This window comes from Lytechinus pictus, chromosome 7 (assembly GCF_037042905.1).
Source record: "Lytechinus pictus isolate F3 Inbred chromosome 7, Lp3.0, whole genome shotgun sequence".
NCBI classification, from domain to species: Eukaryota; Metazoa; Echinodermata; class Echinoidea; order Temnopleuroida; family Toxopneustidae; genus Lytechinus; species Lytechinus pictus.
In genome coordinates, this window is record NC_087251.1 from 29258245 (window position 1) to 29274969 (window position 16725).

Here is a 16725-nt window from a genome sequence, read left to right on the forward strand (position 1 = left end):
ACTTGATTAACCTTATGTCCAAGTTTCATGAACTAGGTCCATATACTTTCTAAGTTACATTGTCTATTAAAAAACTTAACCTTCGGTCAAGATTTGATGTTGACGCCGCCGTCGAGAAAGTGGCGCCTATAGTCTCGCTCTGCTATGCAGGCGAGACAATAAAATGACATTAATAAAATAACAAAATAAATTCAAACTTATATTGAAAATCTGCAACAGGTCAAGAATATAAAACAATGAACAAAAATTGAAAAAAACTGTGTTAAATAAACTTTATTATCAATATTTCGCCCAAAACAATTCTTCAGAATGATATAATGATACAAAGCATGTTACTTTGAGAGCATTAACGTATATACGTGTATATACATACACTCCCATAAAAATATGGTTAAAGTTTACAAGCAAGAATGTTTATCAGCATGAGAAAGAGGAATCCCTCTTGACCAAAGTAACTTGAGAAAATGGGGAGAATTCACTGTTATAAGATGCCTTTTCTTTAATTCATTGATTCTACATGTTATCATTTTAATTCAACAGAATTAATCTACATTTATTGTGTGTCATGGATAACCTCAACAATGAAGAAAGTTTCATTGACATTATGTAGTTTGGAACTTTGGATGTCTGATTTTATTTTTTTAACTCTCAACATAATTTTTTTGCAAAGCTTGAAAATGACCAGTGATTTAACAAGTGTCGCTAAGGTGAGCACATAATACGCCCGCCTGTAACGCGGAAAATTGAGTTATTGGTCAAGCAAGAAAAGTGGAAGGTGGTGACTTCACCTTTAACCTCAAAATTAATAGGCTTCCTGGGATCCATGCTAGTATCATACACATCAAATTAAATGAGCCTGGGTGAAGTCAAACTGAAATTATCCTGTTTACAAGGAAAAGTTAACGGACGGAGGAACGGACACCGAGCGTGATACCATAAAAAAATTCACTCCCTCCCTCGCAACCTCATTGAAAATGGAAGGGGTTTAAATTTACTCAATTTTGTATGAATTTTGAATGTAACAAGATAGCTTTAAAGACTTCCAATTGAACTGAAATAGTTTGCATTACAAGAACATGAAGGCACATGAATATTTTCCTCTAATAAAAAGGAATGACCAGCAGTCAATGAATGACCAACCATAAACTAATAAATGAAATATTCAATGCCATAAAAGTGAAAGTCAAGCCACAAATGATTAAATTTGAGCAGAAGCAGAAAATATGTGAATAGCCAATCCGGGGTTACCTTTAGCAAATTTCAATGAAAGAATATGAATTTGAAAGTTATTATAGAAAATTGGCAACATAATTCACCTCCAAACTGCACCCCATAAATAAAATTTCATAGTTTTTTATTCCTTGTTCTGTTAAAAAAAAATTAACCCATGAAGGAATGGGGTATGAATAAAAATACATTTTCAAATATCATAATCACATAAGGAACATGTATGATTGAAATAAAGAAAAACGAATTACTAGTAGTGCATTCTGTGTGGGCATGTTTTTTTTTTTAGTACTGAGCTAATGAGATGTTATTTTGAATCCCCGGGCTTTGAATGATGAGTTGCAAATTTTTGCTTTGCTAAAATGATAACTGTAACACTTAACTTTCAATACTCATTCTCAGAATTGCTCAAAATTTGCCTGAAATTATATACTGCTACAAATATATATTATCTGTATATTATGATCAAATATGTATGTATGTGTATATTTGTGGGTAATGCCAACAAAACAATTTCTTTGCAGAATAATTAATTCATCTGCAATCTACAAATGACTTGTTCCTCCAGAATCTCCCGGAAAATAGGAATTACTGGTTTAATCACAAATCACTAAAAAAGTAGAAATACCTGTAGAGTATCTGACAAGAAGGTAGCCTGTGGGACAGTTTCATAAAAGTTGTCAGTGCTGACAAGTTGCCATATTTCCAACAATTACCATAGTAACAGTCAGACACATGCGCTTAAATGTGAACTAAGTAAATTTGTCATATTTGACAACTGTCCAGACAAAAAATGTTGATGAACTGCCCCCTGGAAGCTTCACGTTCATCAGTATAAATCTTCATATACTTGGGGTAAAGGTTATTGAAAAAAAAAGGAAAATGACCACATCGTTGCAATTTTGTACAAAATCAAACATCTATTCAAGAGAAATTCCTTTTCAAAGTTTTCATGACATAATAATGATTTGTCAACTATGTGACATTGTGGAATACATATACTACTTGAACACTAATAGTTCTTGTATAGTGCGTATCACTCAAATTTCTCAAATAAACTTGAATACCTTCAGGGTGATTCTCTTTTGCATGTTTTCAGAGGGATCTAGAATGACTGCTCTCCTAAAAATTCCCAATATGGAAGAGCAAAAAAATTCTTCATAAAGCTGATGGAGAATAGTGATTCTACTGACATCACATAGTTGACAACTCAAGAGGGTGGAATCTATAAACTTTCAAAAATCATATCTCCAGAACAGTTATTCAATTTTGTCAACATTTTTATTGACTGCTTTTTGAACGCGAAGTTCAGTATGGCTTAGTTGACCTTCTATAAGTCAAATAACTGGCTGTGTGGAAGCAATTTTTCAGACAACGTACAAATCATGTACTGTTTACATAATCATCTTCAAGGGTGAATATCACTTGAAATGAAGAGGGTCTAGTTTCACAAAACTTATAACAAATTTTCAGTAACAGTTTAAAGCTACTGAAATCATCCAATTTGATTGGCCTATACTTAACTTGTTATAGAAATAGTGCACTTGTTAATACAACAAGTCTTTTTTGAAAAAGGACCTAGATTTCTGTGGTCCAAAAAGATTTGACTTAGGCAGATTAATGATTCGTGTGTACGTGTTTCCTTTGTTAAATCCTCATTTTCTGATGAATGAGGATTGGTTATAATAATAGTAATGTGACTTACAAAGTGCCAAATCCACTCTGTTGAGTGCTCCAGGAGCATAAAGAAGTAAATTAAAAAGGTTTTTGGAAAAGATTGTTTCCCATACAAAGAAAAGCAAAAACACTTTTGCAAAGTTTCTAATCAGAATCACTGTCTTTTTGTCTTGAGTAACAGTTTGTGCTGCGATAATGTCTCTTTTTACCTGAACTGTTCAATTTAAACTTCTTAAAGCCATTCTTACTGCCATCCTTGGTTTGACTTGATGCTTCAGTGTCCTTGCTACACCCAGCCGCTTCTACATTATTTGAACAAGCATGATTACTTCCCTTCGATGTGCTGGCCAGGTTTGAATTTGAAATGCTTTGACTTGATTTTGACTTTGGTGGCTTACTTTTCGTTTTCTTGGAACTAGTAGATGGTTTAGCACTAGTTTTTGAACTGCAGGATGCTTCAGAGCCTGTGGCAGTAAGTTTTGGGACTCTCTTGGGCGAGTTTGAAGGTGAGGAAAGGTTGGACGGTGCTAATCTATTCATTAATGAAGCTGCAGGAGGCTCTCTCTGAGGACTCCTTGATGAAGGCAAAGATGAGGATGTTGCAGATCTACTAAATCCACCTGTTAAACTAGATATCTCCTCTAATGCTCGCATCCTATGGCGGCGTAGTGAGGCAGCTCGCTGACGGGCAGAGTCTGTCCTTTGCCTGAGCTGGCCAACAATCGCAAGAAACTGTTCATTGTCATCAGACATGCTAGAATCGCTGTCACTCACTGTCGTAATCCGTTCCTTCATCACACGGCTGAAGGCCAAACGCTGCTGCAAGCTTGATAGTCTATCCTTTTCCACCTGCGACGGGGAATTTCCCATAGATTTTCCAACCAAAGACCCATCCTTCCCTTTCTTACTCTTCTGACGCATGATGCGGCGTAATAGACGACTGCGATATCTCATCACCAAGAAGTCCTCTGATTCATCACTACTACTAGAGGAATCACTAGAGCTCCTGCTCTGTTGTCTTCCTCTCCGCCTGCTGTCACTTGATTCATGACTGGCCTGACTTGTGCTGCCTCTATCAACAGCATCCGATGTACTTGTCCTACTCCTGTCTTTCTGACCTCTCTTCTGCAATGATGGCCCACCAACACTCAATCCAGGAGTATCGCTGCTGGTGCTCACATTCCTCTCTTTACGAGCCTTGGGCTTCACCTCAGCATTACTCAATTCACAATTTGTTGGATCACTGTCACTATCACTGATCATTCCAAGTTCCGGAGGCAACAGTGATGGCATGACAGGACCATCCCTGTCAGAACTGTTCCCGTCATCACTGTGATCACGTACAAAGTGGAGGTACAAGCTATCTGGGCTCAAGGCACTATTATCTGAGGAATCGCTGCTGAAGCTGTGGTCAACCTCTCGCTGGATAAAGGAATCAAAGAAGGCAAGCATCCTTGGGTCCTCATCTTTGGATTTGTCAGAGTAGTCATGGGAGAGAGCTGATCCTGAGCTTATCATCAAGTTGAAGTACTGCTGGCGGGTGAACATCTTCCTTGGGGATTCATTGCCATCAGACATCCCTGGCAATTTAATTGCACTCCAAAGCTGCCAATATACAGAGAGAACAAGGTATTAACATCACATATAATATCAACTAACTAAGCAAACCACTCTACTTGTAAGTATAGTCAATCTTCAATTAGAAACAAAACATCTGTAGAATTCATTAATATGTTCAACCTAAAACATGTATAGACATACTATGCACAGCGACACTTCATTTTTAAATATATTGTACAAGTAAGGTCTAGATTTTCATATCATTTCTGAGTGGTATATGTTTCTGCTAGGATACTCAAGAGGTTTTTTTTTCTTTTGATATAAAATTTGATTTGTGCCAAAGAAAGGTTTGACTGCAAGGAATGTATCCATGAAACCATTATTCTACAAGAGTTGCAGTCATATCTGACTTTGGCACAAGATTAATTTTATATCAAAGCAAAAAATACCTCCTTATTATCCAAGCGCAAACTTAATACACAAAAATGTTATCAACCTTAATGGGAAAAGATACTCTTTCAGGAGATAAATAATAGTTTTGTGTTCATTATATACTTGATGTGTCAAGTTTTTTTTACTCATGCATTGGCAAGGATATCATGTACAAGTAGCTTATGCATGCAATGACACATGCGATCATAGTTTTATAATCCAAAGTAAGCCCAGTTCAAATCCTGTGAACTTGAATTACAGACTCCTTTGAAGATATCCATATTTTACAATCAAGTTTTAATAAAATCTTACCTTGATGACTTTCTCCACTCCAGACGATGCAATGAGGAAATTTCTTGAACTAAACCTGACTTGATTGACAATCTGACGATGTCCTTTTAACACATGGGATGCTTCATTCACTTGTTGAACTAAGAGAGCAAATAAAAAAACCAAAATTGCTAAAACTGTAACAGTAGAAACTCAGTACAAAGTAACAGCCATAATATATTTCTCGACTATTTGCACACATTCTTATGAACGCTCGACATCACTTGACCGTCTTTCATAATCTTCACCCCATAATAACATTGGTCTCATCTGCACATCCATCCTACAAGTTTGGTTACTTATCAATCCAAAAAAGAAAGTTGCTAGCCCCACAAGAGTTTCGACCCCTGTTAATGAACTCGACTTTGCTAGGACTGACTGTAAAAGGTGGCAAAAAATCCCCAACATAAATACTACCTAGATTGGTAATTCAACCAAGCAGTGGTTCTGCTCTGCAAATATTCAAAGTTCTCATCAATTTACTTTTCTCATTAATCCATATTACTATTTGGGACCCTTTCCCTACTTTTTTTTCTTTGTTTCAAATCATATAAATATAACGAGGCACCACTAAATTCACAAAAGGTTACCAGTAATGAATTTTCAATTTAAGATCCAATGCCATCTGAAAGAAGAGATTCTCGTCTTTTCCCACCATTTATTTCCATTTCAAATCATACAAATATAACAAGGCACAGGAGGTCACCAGAAATTATTTTTTTAAGTTAAAGATCCCATCTGAAAGAGCAGATGCGCCTCGGAATAGTTTACTAGATAGATGGCGCATAATAAATGCTGTGTATTATTATTATTCTCATCTTTTAAAATGATGCCAAATGTGCTACCATAGGATAACTCCACTTTACAAAGAGAAGAAATTCACTACCATTACTTTTGGTAATCAAGGGACTATTATAAGTTTTCTTGTCTACAGATACACGCTTGTCCTTCCACTATTGTTCAGAGCTGACAAGTGGATTAGCAATTAATTTGGTCTTCATAGGAGTCATGAAATCCCTCCCAAAATTGGCAAACTGATTAGGCACATCCTGTTCATTATTATGAACAAGAACAAATGCAAAAGCCAACCTGGTTCTAATTTCATTGTAGTTAAAATTGAGGGGAATGTTTTTATTTCAGGAAGAAAACTAATTTCAAAGAAATTCAAAAAGAGATAAAGTATGGGTATTATAACTCTAAAAAATAGCCCTTTGGATTAGCGCTTGGGTAACTGAACTATAATCATGAGGTCAGAGCAAATTGGGAAAAGGTTGGAAGCGGGCATTTCTCATTTGTTTTATGAATGAATAACAACAATAGAGTATTCATCTTTCATTAGTCTGAATACTTAAGATTAGTTTTGAGGAAAAAAAAAACAGTTGATTAGTTTAACATTTTCCTTGCTACTCCCTCACTGAAATAAATTGTGTTCATCTGTTATTGTGGTCTCAAAAAAGTGGAACTGGCATTTAAGACTGATTTGAAATCAATCACAACCTCTGATGGGATGTTGCTAGAAACTTGCAATCAATTGAAATCTATTTGGGTTCCCTTATCAATCATATGCTTGCAATTAATTGCAAATTTGCAATTGCTTGGTTTGGTTCTTGCAACATGGAGTGTAACCGAATTTCCTATAGCTAAAATTTATCTATCAGTTGTAAGGTTGCAAGAGAACATTGCACTTGATTGCAAATATTTTCTTGCAAACATCACCTTATATGGGGCACAGATGAACAACAGTGAGACAAATAAACATCTTTGGTATCTTGTACATATGACTTACTTCCTTCACATGGATCTGGAACTCTCCAAATATAGAGGTTGAAATCATCAGAACCGGATAAGACAAACTAGGGAAAAAGAAACATAAGAGCACTATGAAACACAGTTGGGCGAATTCTCAGATAGTCTAATACCACATGGGCAATACCCATTTGGTCTACACTACACTTGGTCTAATGCTCAGTAATAGTCCAAAGGCCAGTTGGTCTAATTTCCACTTCAACTATTGGACCAAGTCAAGTGGATATCAATAAAAAAAAACCTAACTGGAAATTAGACAAAATGGCAAATGAGCTAAATGCAATTACACCAAATGATTAATAGACAAACTAGGATTAGACCATGTGAGATGAGACGTATTGAAAAGCAGACAATACAGGTGTAAACCAATCAGCAATTAACATAAAAACAACACTATTAAAATACAATAATAAAATTGTCCTCAAATATCCACCTCCTAATATTCAGATGTAACAAACAATGAAGATAGACTCTTCTTCAAAGGAGTCATATGCACGGTGTAATTATGATTGATAGACCTTTGATCTTGTTTTGAAACAACAATGTATTTTGGAGCTCTATAATCCTTTGATAAAGAACTCCAATTGTATTTTGGGATTCTGTAACATATAAGTGCTGTGCAGATATTGGAAAAAGTGATGGAATTAGTTTACATCACTGTTATCATTACTGATGGTTCTATAAAGTGTGTCCCACAAAAAAGGAAACCCATTTTCAGAGATACAGTAGATTTCATAATTATTATCAATGTTTTTACTATAAATTTGATACTCATGGCAAGAGTGGAATCTCATCTCTAATTAGAAACGAACAGCTTGGCAAATCGTTCACGCATGGCAGATTACAAATAGTAAATACTGAGACATATCGGAAACGACTTGCGCAGAAACTCACGGGTGAATCTCAACTCGTCCTTATTTCAGGGATCAGTTGAATCAAAGAATACAAAAGAAATAATAATGAGCCAATCGTCGAATAAGCATGTTTGTCAACCAATCTTGACCAATTTTTCTTCGCAACCTGGTTTTTGACATTGAAATCTCAAACTCATTTTGCTCATTAATGCGTGAAGTGTTCGTCACATATTAGGTATCAAAATAAAGAGGAATAATTGAATTATATAATTCTGTATATTAGATATAATAATTCATTTGCCTTTGAAGAAAAAAAAAGACATGGGAATCCCAGTTTTCTTTTTTCTGGGACGCGCTGTAAAACAAGAATGTGCAATCAAAATGTTGCCATCTAGGTTAGAAATTGGGTTGGGAGTATCATCTGTATGAATATTGCAGGACAAGAGCTGGTGGTATTCAATGTGGCTATGAAACTTCGCTTTTTAAAAGGAAACCAAATTCCGAGGAGCTTTTCTAGCACAAATAGAATATCCTTCCATAGGCTCATGTGCGATGGTATAGTTTTGATGATGATAATAACATGCATATTATGTTTCGAAACGCTCTGTATACTATTATTCTGAGGATTATTTCGTCAACATTTCCGTCCGATAAGCTTTTTGATCTGACAACTTTCCTTGATTATGATTGGCTGAGGAGCAATGTTACTATGGTATTAAACTGTTGGATAAAATGGACTTGGTGGATAAAACGTCCAACAATTTCCTTTCATGAAACGCCCCCTGGCTTTAGTACTGCAACCATGATCAGGCACTTGAGCATTCATGAAATTTATTCCATCCAGGCACTCATTTATTACACCAGGGTAGAGAGTAGTAAATGTAGGGAAACGCCTTGCCAAAGGACCCAGGTGTTGTGGTGGGATTCGAACCCTGTACCTCATAATTCAAAGTCCAGAGACTTTTCCACTGAGCCAACACATCTCTACAAGTACATACATGTATAATCTTTCATAAAACAAGAGGAAATAACTTGAATTTTTGATAAAGAAATATAATGGTTATTGGTTGTCATTGAAAAAAGGGATATGGTTGAAAGCATACTAGTATAAATATTTTATTTATATTAGAAAATGACTCAATATTCTAGAGGTTACATACATTATATCAAAAGACAACATGATCAAAATCTGCATCCTGTGTAAAGAAGCCAAAACTGTTTGAGTAGCCAAGGTTCAAAGTGAACATGGACCTTACTCACTGACATCATCGTGCTACCATCTTAAAGACTGAAGCCACTGCCTTGAATGCAATGGTGATCTGCAGTTGGCGCATCTCTGACAACTCCGTTTAAAAATCCTGTATCCTCTGAGGGAGGTCCCTATGAGATTATGACATCATGCGCATAAGGTCTACTTAAAAGGACCACAAACCTGATCTCTGTCACCTCCAAAGCAGCAGCTCTTCATGGTACAAGAGTTATAATAGCCATCGTGGTTGAACTCCACAGACGGCACTGAACTGTGGATATCGTAGAGCACCGCCGGTAGCCTTCTCCGCAACGCAAGCAACTGGCTACCGCTCTGGTTAAAACGCACACTCATTGCATTCATCTGGGTGTAGGCACTTCCGTATTGTAAAAGGCAACTGAGATGAAGAAATAAATGAAGAGGTACAGGTTGGTTTTAAAAACTCTATGTCTATGCGTGAGGAAAACAGCTTTGCCCAGTTCCAGTAAGGAAGTGTAAAATCCAACCATAAATAAAACTCTTAAAAACTACTGATATTCTGTAGAATAGAATTTAAATTGATAATGACAAATAATGTAAATGTACATTAAAGGTAAATATAGTTTGCTTTGACTAACAGTACATATATTGGCCTATGATTAAAGATATACTGTATGTGCGATTATATCATTGGAAACTAAATTCCATTGCCAAATTAATTAGTGATCAAACATATGCTTCAATAGTCAAACAACACAACAGACAATTTATTTTTAACTATATTTTTTATGGGGGGAGTGTGGTTCGAAATGAAAAATCAAGAAAAAGATTACCTTTTGGGCGCTCTGACGTCCCACAGGGCGATACCTTCTTTAGCATTGGCAGTGGCTAGAAACCTAGGCTCTTGAGGATGGTACACAACGGCATGGAATGCTGTCACATAGTTGGCTAATACAAATGGTTCTGTTGTAATCAATAATGGTGAAGAAAACAAACAAAACATTAATAGTAAGAATGATTAAAAATTTTAATTGAGAATTACTTGAGAACTTGATAATTACATCCGAACAAAACATTGATTTGAATAAAAAGAGAAAAATCAAACAAGCATAACACTGAAAATTTCATCAAAATCAGATGTAATATAAGAAAGTTGTGACATTTTTAAGTTTCACTTAATTTCACAAAACAGTTATATGCACATCCTGGTTGGTATGCAAATGAGGGGACCGATGACATCACTCACTCACTATTTCTTGGGTATTTTATTGTATGACATTTTCTCATTTTCTCCTCATTGTCTTGTGAGACAAAGTATTATTCCTCCCTGCACATGTGGCATAACTATTGTTACAAACATGTTATGGTTTATTCAAATTGGTCCCCCATGTCATATCTGTAAAAATTAAAAAATTGTTTAATTCAAACAATAAAAACAAAAAAGAAATGGTGAGTGAAGGACACCATCGACTGTCTCATTTGCATGTCAATTAGTTGTGCATATAACTGATTTGTGAAAAAATAAGCGAAACTTTGAAATGCCATAACTTTCTTATTATACATCCGATTTTGATGAAATTTTCAACGTTGCGTTTGTTTGACTTTTCTCTTTTGAAAAGTCTTGCATTACAACATACATCTTTGAGTCCTTAACATTATCAGATAAAACATCCAACAAGCCACCATGTCATGGATCACTCCCAGAGTCCCAGGATGGATAACGTTCCACGTCATATATATCTAACCCTTTCTAAAATAGATACTAGATATTGATAGACCACTACTCAACATTACCTTGATGACTTGGGGCTCGGATGTCCCAAAGAAGAACCCTTCCATCTGCACAGGCACTGGCATAGATATTATCATTCCTGGGATCTACTGCTAAGCCATAAACAGCATCCTCATGTAAGAACAAATCTATCGCATCACCTCTGGGATACAAAAGAAATCATTAGAATAATAATAAACAATATTGATATCAATAACAGCAACAACAATAATAATAATATTAATAATAATAAAATTAATAATGACAATAATAATATTAATCTAAAAAATACTACTACTACTACTACTAATAATAATTATTATTATAATAGTAATAATAATCATAATAATAATAATTATAATTATAATCTGACTTTATATAAAGCACCAAATTCACTCTATAGATTACTCAAGGACATAAAAAAGTAAGTAAATAATAAAATTATCAGGACAGGCTTTTATTACAGTACCTATCCACAAGATGCCCATGATAGGCCATGATAAGCCATTTTCATTATGATCAAGAACACACATTTTTAAGCACCCAGAAGACCCCCCCCCCCTAAAAAGACCTTTCAGTTTAGAAGCACGTCTGATCTACCTACCTCCTGGTATCATGGACTATAACTTGATCATCATTCCCTCCCGAGTAAATCTTTCCATTCTCATTATCAAAAGCCAAACAGAAGATGTTTGAGTGGTGCTCTCCCTTCATGCTACGTGGTTCATATTTTACGTTGAGAGCTTCGTTCACATTCCACAGGAGAATACGTCTGTCATCTCCACCTGAAAGGAACAAGAACAATGGACAAACACTGATTATACAATTAAAATTCATTGAATACTAGGGCATAAATTAAAACAAGGCCATGCGATGTATTACCTTCATTAAATGCCCTACTGGATGGCCTCAATGCCACTTTCACTGGCCTTGGATATTTATGTTGCCCTTATAATTTTTCTTTCCTAATTGAAACTGTTTTTTTTTTTAAATTGCCCTTTTGAAAAGTTGACTTGCCCTAAAAAATGTAAAAAATTATATGCCTGGAATACACATTGAAATCTTTCAAGTTAACAACTCCAAGGATGATCTTCTTCTTTCTTTGGCTTTGATGGCAACCAGACAGAATTGACTATTTTGCTGCAGCTTTTAAAAATAATTCAATTAGCTTAATATTTTTCAGTTGTTTTCTTTCTCATTTATTTTTCCCTTTTCTTTCCTCTTTTTATTATTTTCGTTTTGATGTTGTTTTTTCTTCATTTTCTTCTTTATAGGGATTATAGTGTGTGTGTGTGTGTATTTGAGTTTTGTCAGACGTGTATCAATCAGATATGATTTATTTACGTCTGGGACCGACCTTTAACGTCACCATGTGAAAGACGTGACCAGGGCTCGAACCTCGAACCTCTGCATCAATTTGTAACTTCCCCACATAGCTTGGATTACAGGCGCACGCCACAATGCCCAGTTGTGAAATGCATCAATAGTCTTTCCCAGGTGAGATGTCTACTTTTAAAGTTCTATATTCTTTCTCCAAACTGAAGTTATTTTCTAAATTGTTACCCCTAAAAGAAAAATACTTTGTATTCCATTTTTTTTTTTAATTCTGCTTTTGTAATACAGTAGGGCAAGGGCTGGCTAACATTTCTGTTATTGTGGTCCCAATTAATATCTCTAATATATATTTTTTTATTGCCTGTATAAAGCCATGTGCATAAAATTCACACAATTTTCCCAGGAAAATTTCCACAAATTTTCCAGCCCTTTGCAACCCTAGGCTAAATGTTGATCGAATCAAATCAAACTTTTCAAAATGCCCAATCATCATTGTCCAATACTTTAGTCTGAACAACTGTGTAAATTTCTGATTTGACATTGGATTGAAAGGTTAATTTGACCTTTCTGTTCTTATTTTGTGTTATTTCATGCACCATCCCAACTCAGCAAATCTATTAGTGCGTTATCATAATCTAAAGCAATACAAAAGCCTCTAAAGGAATATATAGTCTAATAACTCAAGGTAGACTGTATATATGCCAACTTGTGGGCATGATTTTTTTTTCTACTGCAGAAATAACAAAAGATATTAAATTTCAATCTAAGGTGTTTGGTATATTTGAATAAGAGTTTTCATTACAGAAGAAAAATGTGAGAAGATAGGACATTATTCCATGTTAATACTACAACGAATTCAAATTCATATATACATGTACTATTCTTAGGCCAACTCCTATTGATACCAATAAAGATGATATAATTATAATAATAAAATGAAAATTATTTAATAACAATAATAATAATAATAATAAATGAATAAATAGATAATAAAAAATTAATAATAATAATAAAATGACATTAATAATTATTTCAATTATATAAATAAGAATAATATTAATAATACTGATAAAAAATAATACCAATAATTAATAATCAATATATAATTACCCGATGATACTGATAATGCATGATGATGGTGAGAAGCTTCATTCCAATCACAATCAAACCCAGAACTCAGATGTAGAAATATTTGAATAATTGTCAGCAGAGTTTAATGATTGATAATGATGCTGAATGATTCAACATAATCAGATATGTTTAATGTTTTACTATCAAAATAATTTATTGAAATAAACTGCACATCTAATGGCCACAGGTTATCTGTGATTCATTTCCATATGCATTTGTACCACCACAATCATCAACACGCAGAGATCATTTCCCAAATCCCGCATCCATACCCATGCTAAAACTTAAGTTCAAGTTCAAAGTTCAAGTTCAGCGACAAATGATGATTGTTGAAATTGCAATCACCAAGACATTACATTAGCTTAAATCTCTGCTCAGGGCCGCATAAACTACATAGGAGTAAATAAAACAAGCTAAATTTTTTGGAAACCCTAAGCTATACTCCCCAAACAAACCCTGCTTGTTCAATTTCCTCACCTGATGCAAGATAATCTCCGCCTCTATTGCTGAACTCAATGGCGTTGACACAGCCGTAGTGCCCCAATAAATTGAGTCGATAGAATGGCTCTTTCCTGTGCATTGCATTGATGCGGCTGTTCAACACTATTCTCGGTAAACTTGTGCAGCCATTCTGCTGTCGACGAGATATCATATGAGACAGTTCCGTCGCCTTTTCATAGCATGTGTGTGTCTTAAATCCCTCCATGTTTTCCTTACTTCCGAGTAAGAAGGAAAAGGCTAAGTCATGAAGGCGATTCTCAGCTTTTTACGAAAGATTTTCTCTCGAGTCGTCGCTTGCTCTACCAGACCAGTTCTTGGATTGTTTACCTTCGGACACCAGGGGCAGCGAAATAGCGATGCGAACGAACATTCAGCGACGTCTGCTGGGTGGCGGGGGGGGGGGGGGGTATGGATTATTATAGCCTACCGGTGGTAAACCGGTAATATCACTCTTTACCCCCCCCCCCCCCCCCCCAAAAAAAAAAAATCAATTGAATTTGGCAAAATAACGACATGAAATGATGACAATGAGCAACAATCACCAACACCAGATTGATGATAGACCTATAAGGGGCTACGACTATTTTATAGGGACTGGTCAGTCTTCAATTTAGTGTCGGGTTTGGGCGTACAGGTGGTATATTCTACCACAAATTTAGCTAATATATATTTTTTCTTTCAAATTGCTGTAGGCAAGCAAAATTATTATCATTTATTTAGAACTCATCACGATCTTGTGTGATTTTCTATTGGTTCTAAAATTGGAAATCAACCCTCACCAGTATTCTTCTTCTTTTTTTTATTCACTTTATTCGACCATCATGAGGATAAACAAAACAAGATATTAAAACAAATCACAAAGTGACATGAACAAAACAAACAAAAATACATAGATGGCTCAGACCCAAGGGGAAAGGGGTCACCTCAAAACATGAATACATTACAAATTCAAAGAGAATATTTCTATAGAAATAGTCGGAATAAAAACAAAATGAAATATAATGATTAGATGGGGATTAGATCAAATTATTACAAAATTAATAATATTCTAAAATAGATTATATCAAATCAAACTAAACAATCAAATTAAATACTCCTGCAGCAAAAATGGGGTAGGGTGAGGAGGGGGAGAAGCACTATGGTATATCAATTAATATTACATGCATACGAACAGTAAATGGAAAATATATATAATTTCCCTGCATAATAACCCAAACCTTGAGGAGGTTGAACTATTTAAAAAAATCATTTGAATTCTATTCCATAGATTAGAGAGGAAAGTCTTCAATTGACAATGGCTTAATTAAAAGCAATAGAAGTTTGAACATGTGGAGGGAGTATAAGCATTTGCCAATTTATTGTCAGGATGGATTTGGACATTTGGAACAAAAATTTCATTAAACTGCTCAAGAGAGGTGGTAAGATTCTGGCATTCAATTCAATTCAATTAGTTTTATTTTCATTTTCAGATAAACATAACAAACATAAATTATACATACATAATATACAAAGCAAAATAAATGTCATAAGTTACACATAACATCATACAAAAAAATCGGTAAATAAATAGGTCGTAATTTCAAACACAATGATAATGGAATAATTCAAAATTACAGGTCATAGTTAAGCTTAGTACATGAAACTATATGGAATTCAAAGATATAAGTTGTAATTAAGGGGATTGTAAAACATAAATGTTGTATGACTATTATATGGAACATTTGAGACAAGTCTTATGGCTTTCTTTTCTAAATGAGTTTTGAAGGTGTAACCCCATACAGTTTTACCAGGGGCGGATCCAGGATTTTCCAAAGGGGGTGGCACATTTTCCTCTTTCACGAACAAATTCGACAAGCAAAAAAAAAATTCAATCCCAAAATAAGGAATTTTTGACAAGAAAAAAAAGGGCTTCCCTTTAAAAAAAAGGGGGGGGGGCACACTTGTGTTTTAACGGCATTTTTACATTACAAATTTTCATTGTGCCTCTCAAAGGGGGGGGGGACACGGGCCGGCTGTGCCCCCCCCCCCCTGGATCCGCAAGTGAGTGTTAAAGTAATATAGGTGAGGTCAGGCGCGGTTCTAGACTTTTTTTGGGGGGAGGGGCTTCTGGGGGCTTGAACATTTTCGACGTTGGTTTATACAACACAATGAAAATTGCTTATTGTGGATAGCCTTATACATACTGATCAAGCAGCTAGTCACCTTCCCCGGCCCCTCGTATAATTTTTTTTGGTATTATCATGAGAGGGAGCATAGCGACCGAGCAGAAAAAAAAAATCGCATTTTCAAAATGCTTGAGAATTTTTCATCTATATTGTGCATAAAGGCCTGATGGGTGTTATGGAGATGAGGACATTTAACGATAAGGGGGGAGGGTAGGACTAACTATCAGGAAATGGGTGTTTGTTGTTACTCTCTCCAGGCGTTTTTTATAGACTTTTAATGTAAAAGGTGTAATAGAACGTGACCGGATATAAGTATTGGGTATACGGAAAACATATCTATTTGCTCTGCCCAATAAAAGAATCCATTGCAAAAATGTGTTTGAAAAAAAAAACATCTGAAAGCGCTATAAAACCACCAAAATTGACACAAAAATACTATTAAACACATAAAATTGTGAATTTTTTGGTCTGCTTCACGTGCAAAATTCTGCATTGTAATTTGGCGCAGCATATAATTTCATGCATTTTGGGGTTTCAATTTAGTTTAACTTCTCAGAGTGGTAGGCTCTACTAAAATTATGTGTGCGGTATCGAGCTGTAATTTCTCTACCAGGGGCGGATCAAGCTTTCGCCAATAGGGGGGGGGGATATTTTCGTCTATAATTATGTTTCCCGATCGGACATTCTAAGCACTTTTTGCAACCGTGA

At 35.2% G+C, this 16725-nt stretch overlaps 1 protein-coding gene across 1 annotated transcript; it reads right to left on the bottom strand.

Annotated features, from left to right (window-relative positions):
• Positions 1-258: 258 nt before the first annotated feature.
• Positions 259-14234, bottom strand: LOC129264608 (DDB1- and CUL4-associated factor 5-like). Its single transcript, XM_054902511.2, has 8 exons — positions 13829-14234; positions 11490-11670; positions 10909-11048; positions 9948-10077; positions 9319-9532; positions 7013-7079; positions 5209-5327; positions 259-4509 (listed from the first exon to the last, which is right to left on the bottom strand). The coding sequence occupies exons 1-8, from the start codon at positions 14055-14057 to the stop codon at positions 3049-3051; spliced, it is 2541 nt and encodes an 846-aa protein (XP_054758486.2). The 5' UTR covers positions 14058-14234; the 3' UTR covers positions 259-3048.
• Positions 14235-16725: the final 2491 nt, after the last annotated feature.

Coding starts and splice junctions, on each gene's coding strand:
- LOC129264608 (XM_054902511.2), bottom strand. CDS start 14,057: ATGGAGGGATTTAAGACACACACATGCTATGAAAAGGCGACGGAACTG. Junction 11,049..11,489: donor ATAGTCCATGATACCAGGAG/GTAGGTAGATCA, acceptor TTTGTATCCCAG/AGGTGATGCGATAGATTTGT. Junction 4,510..5,208: donor GAGTGGAGAAAGTCATCAAG/GTAAGATTTTAT, acceptor GTATATTGGCAG/CTTTGGAGTGCAATTAAATT.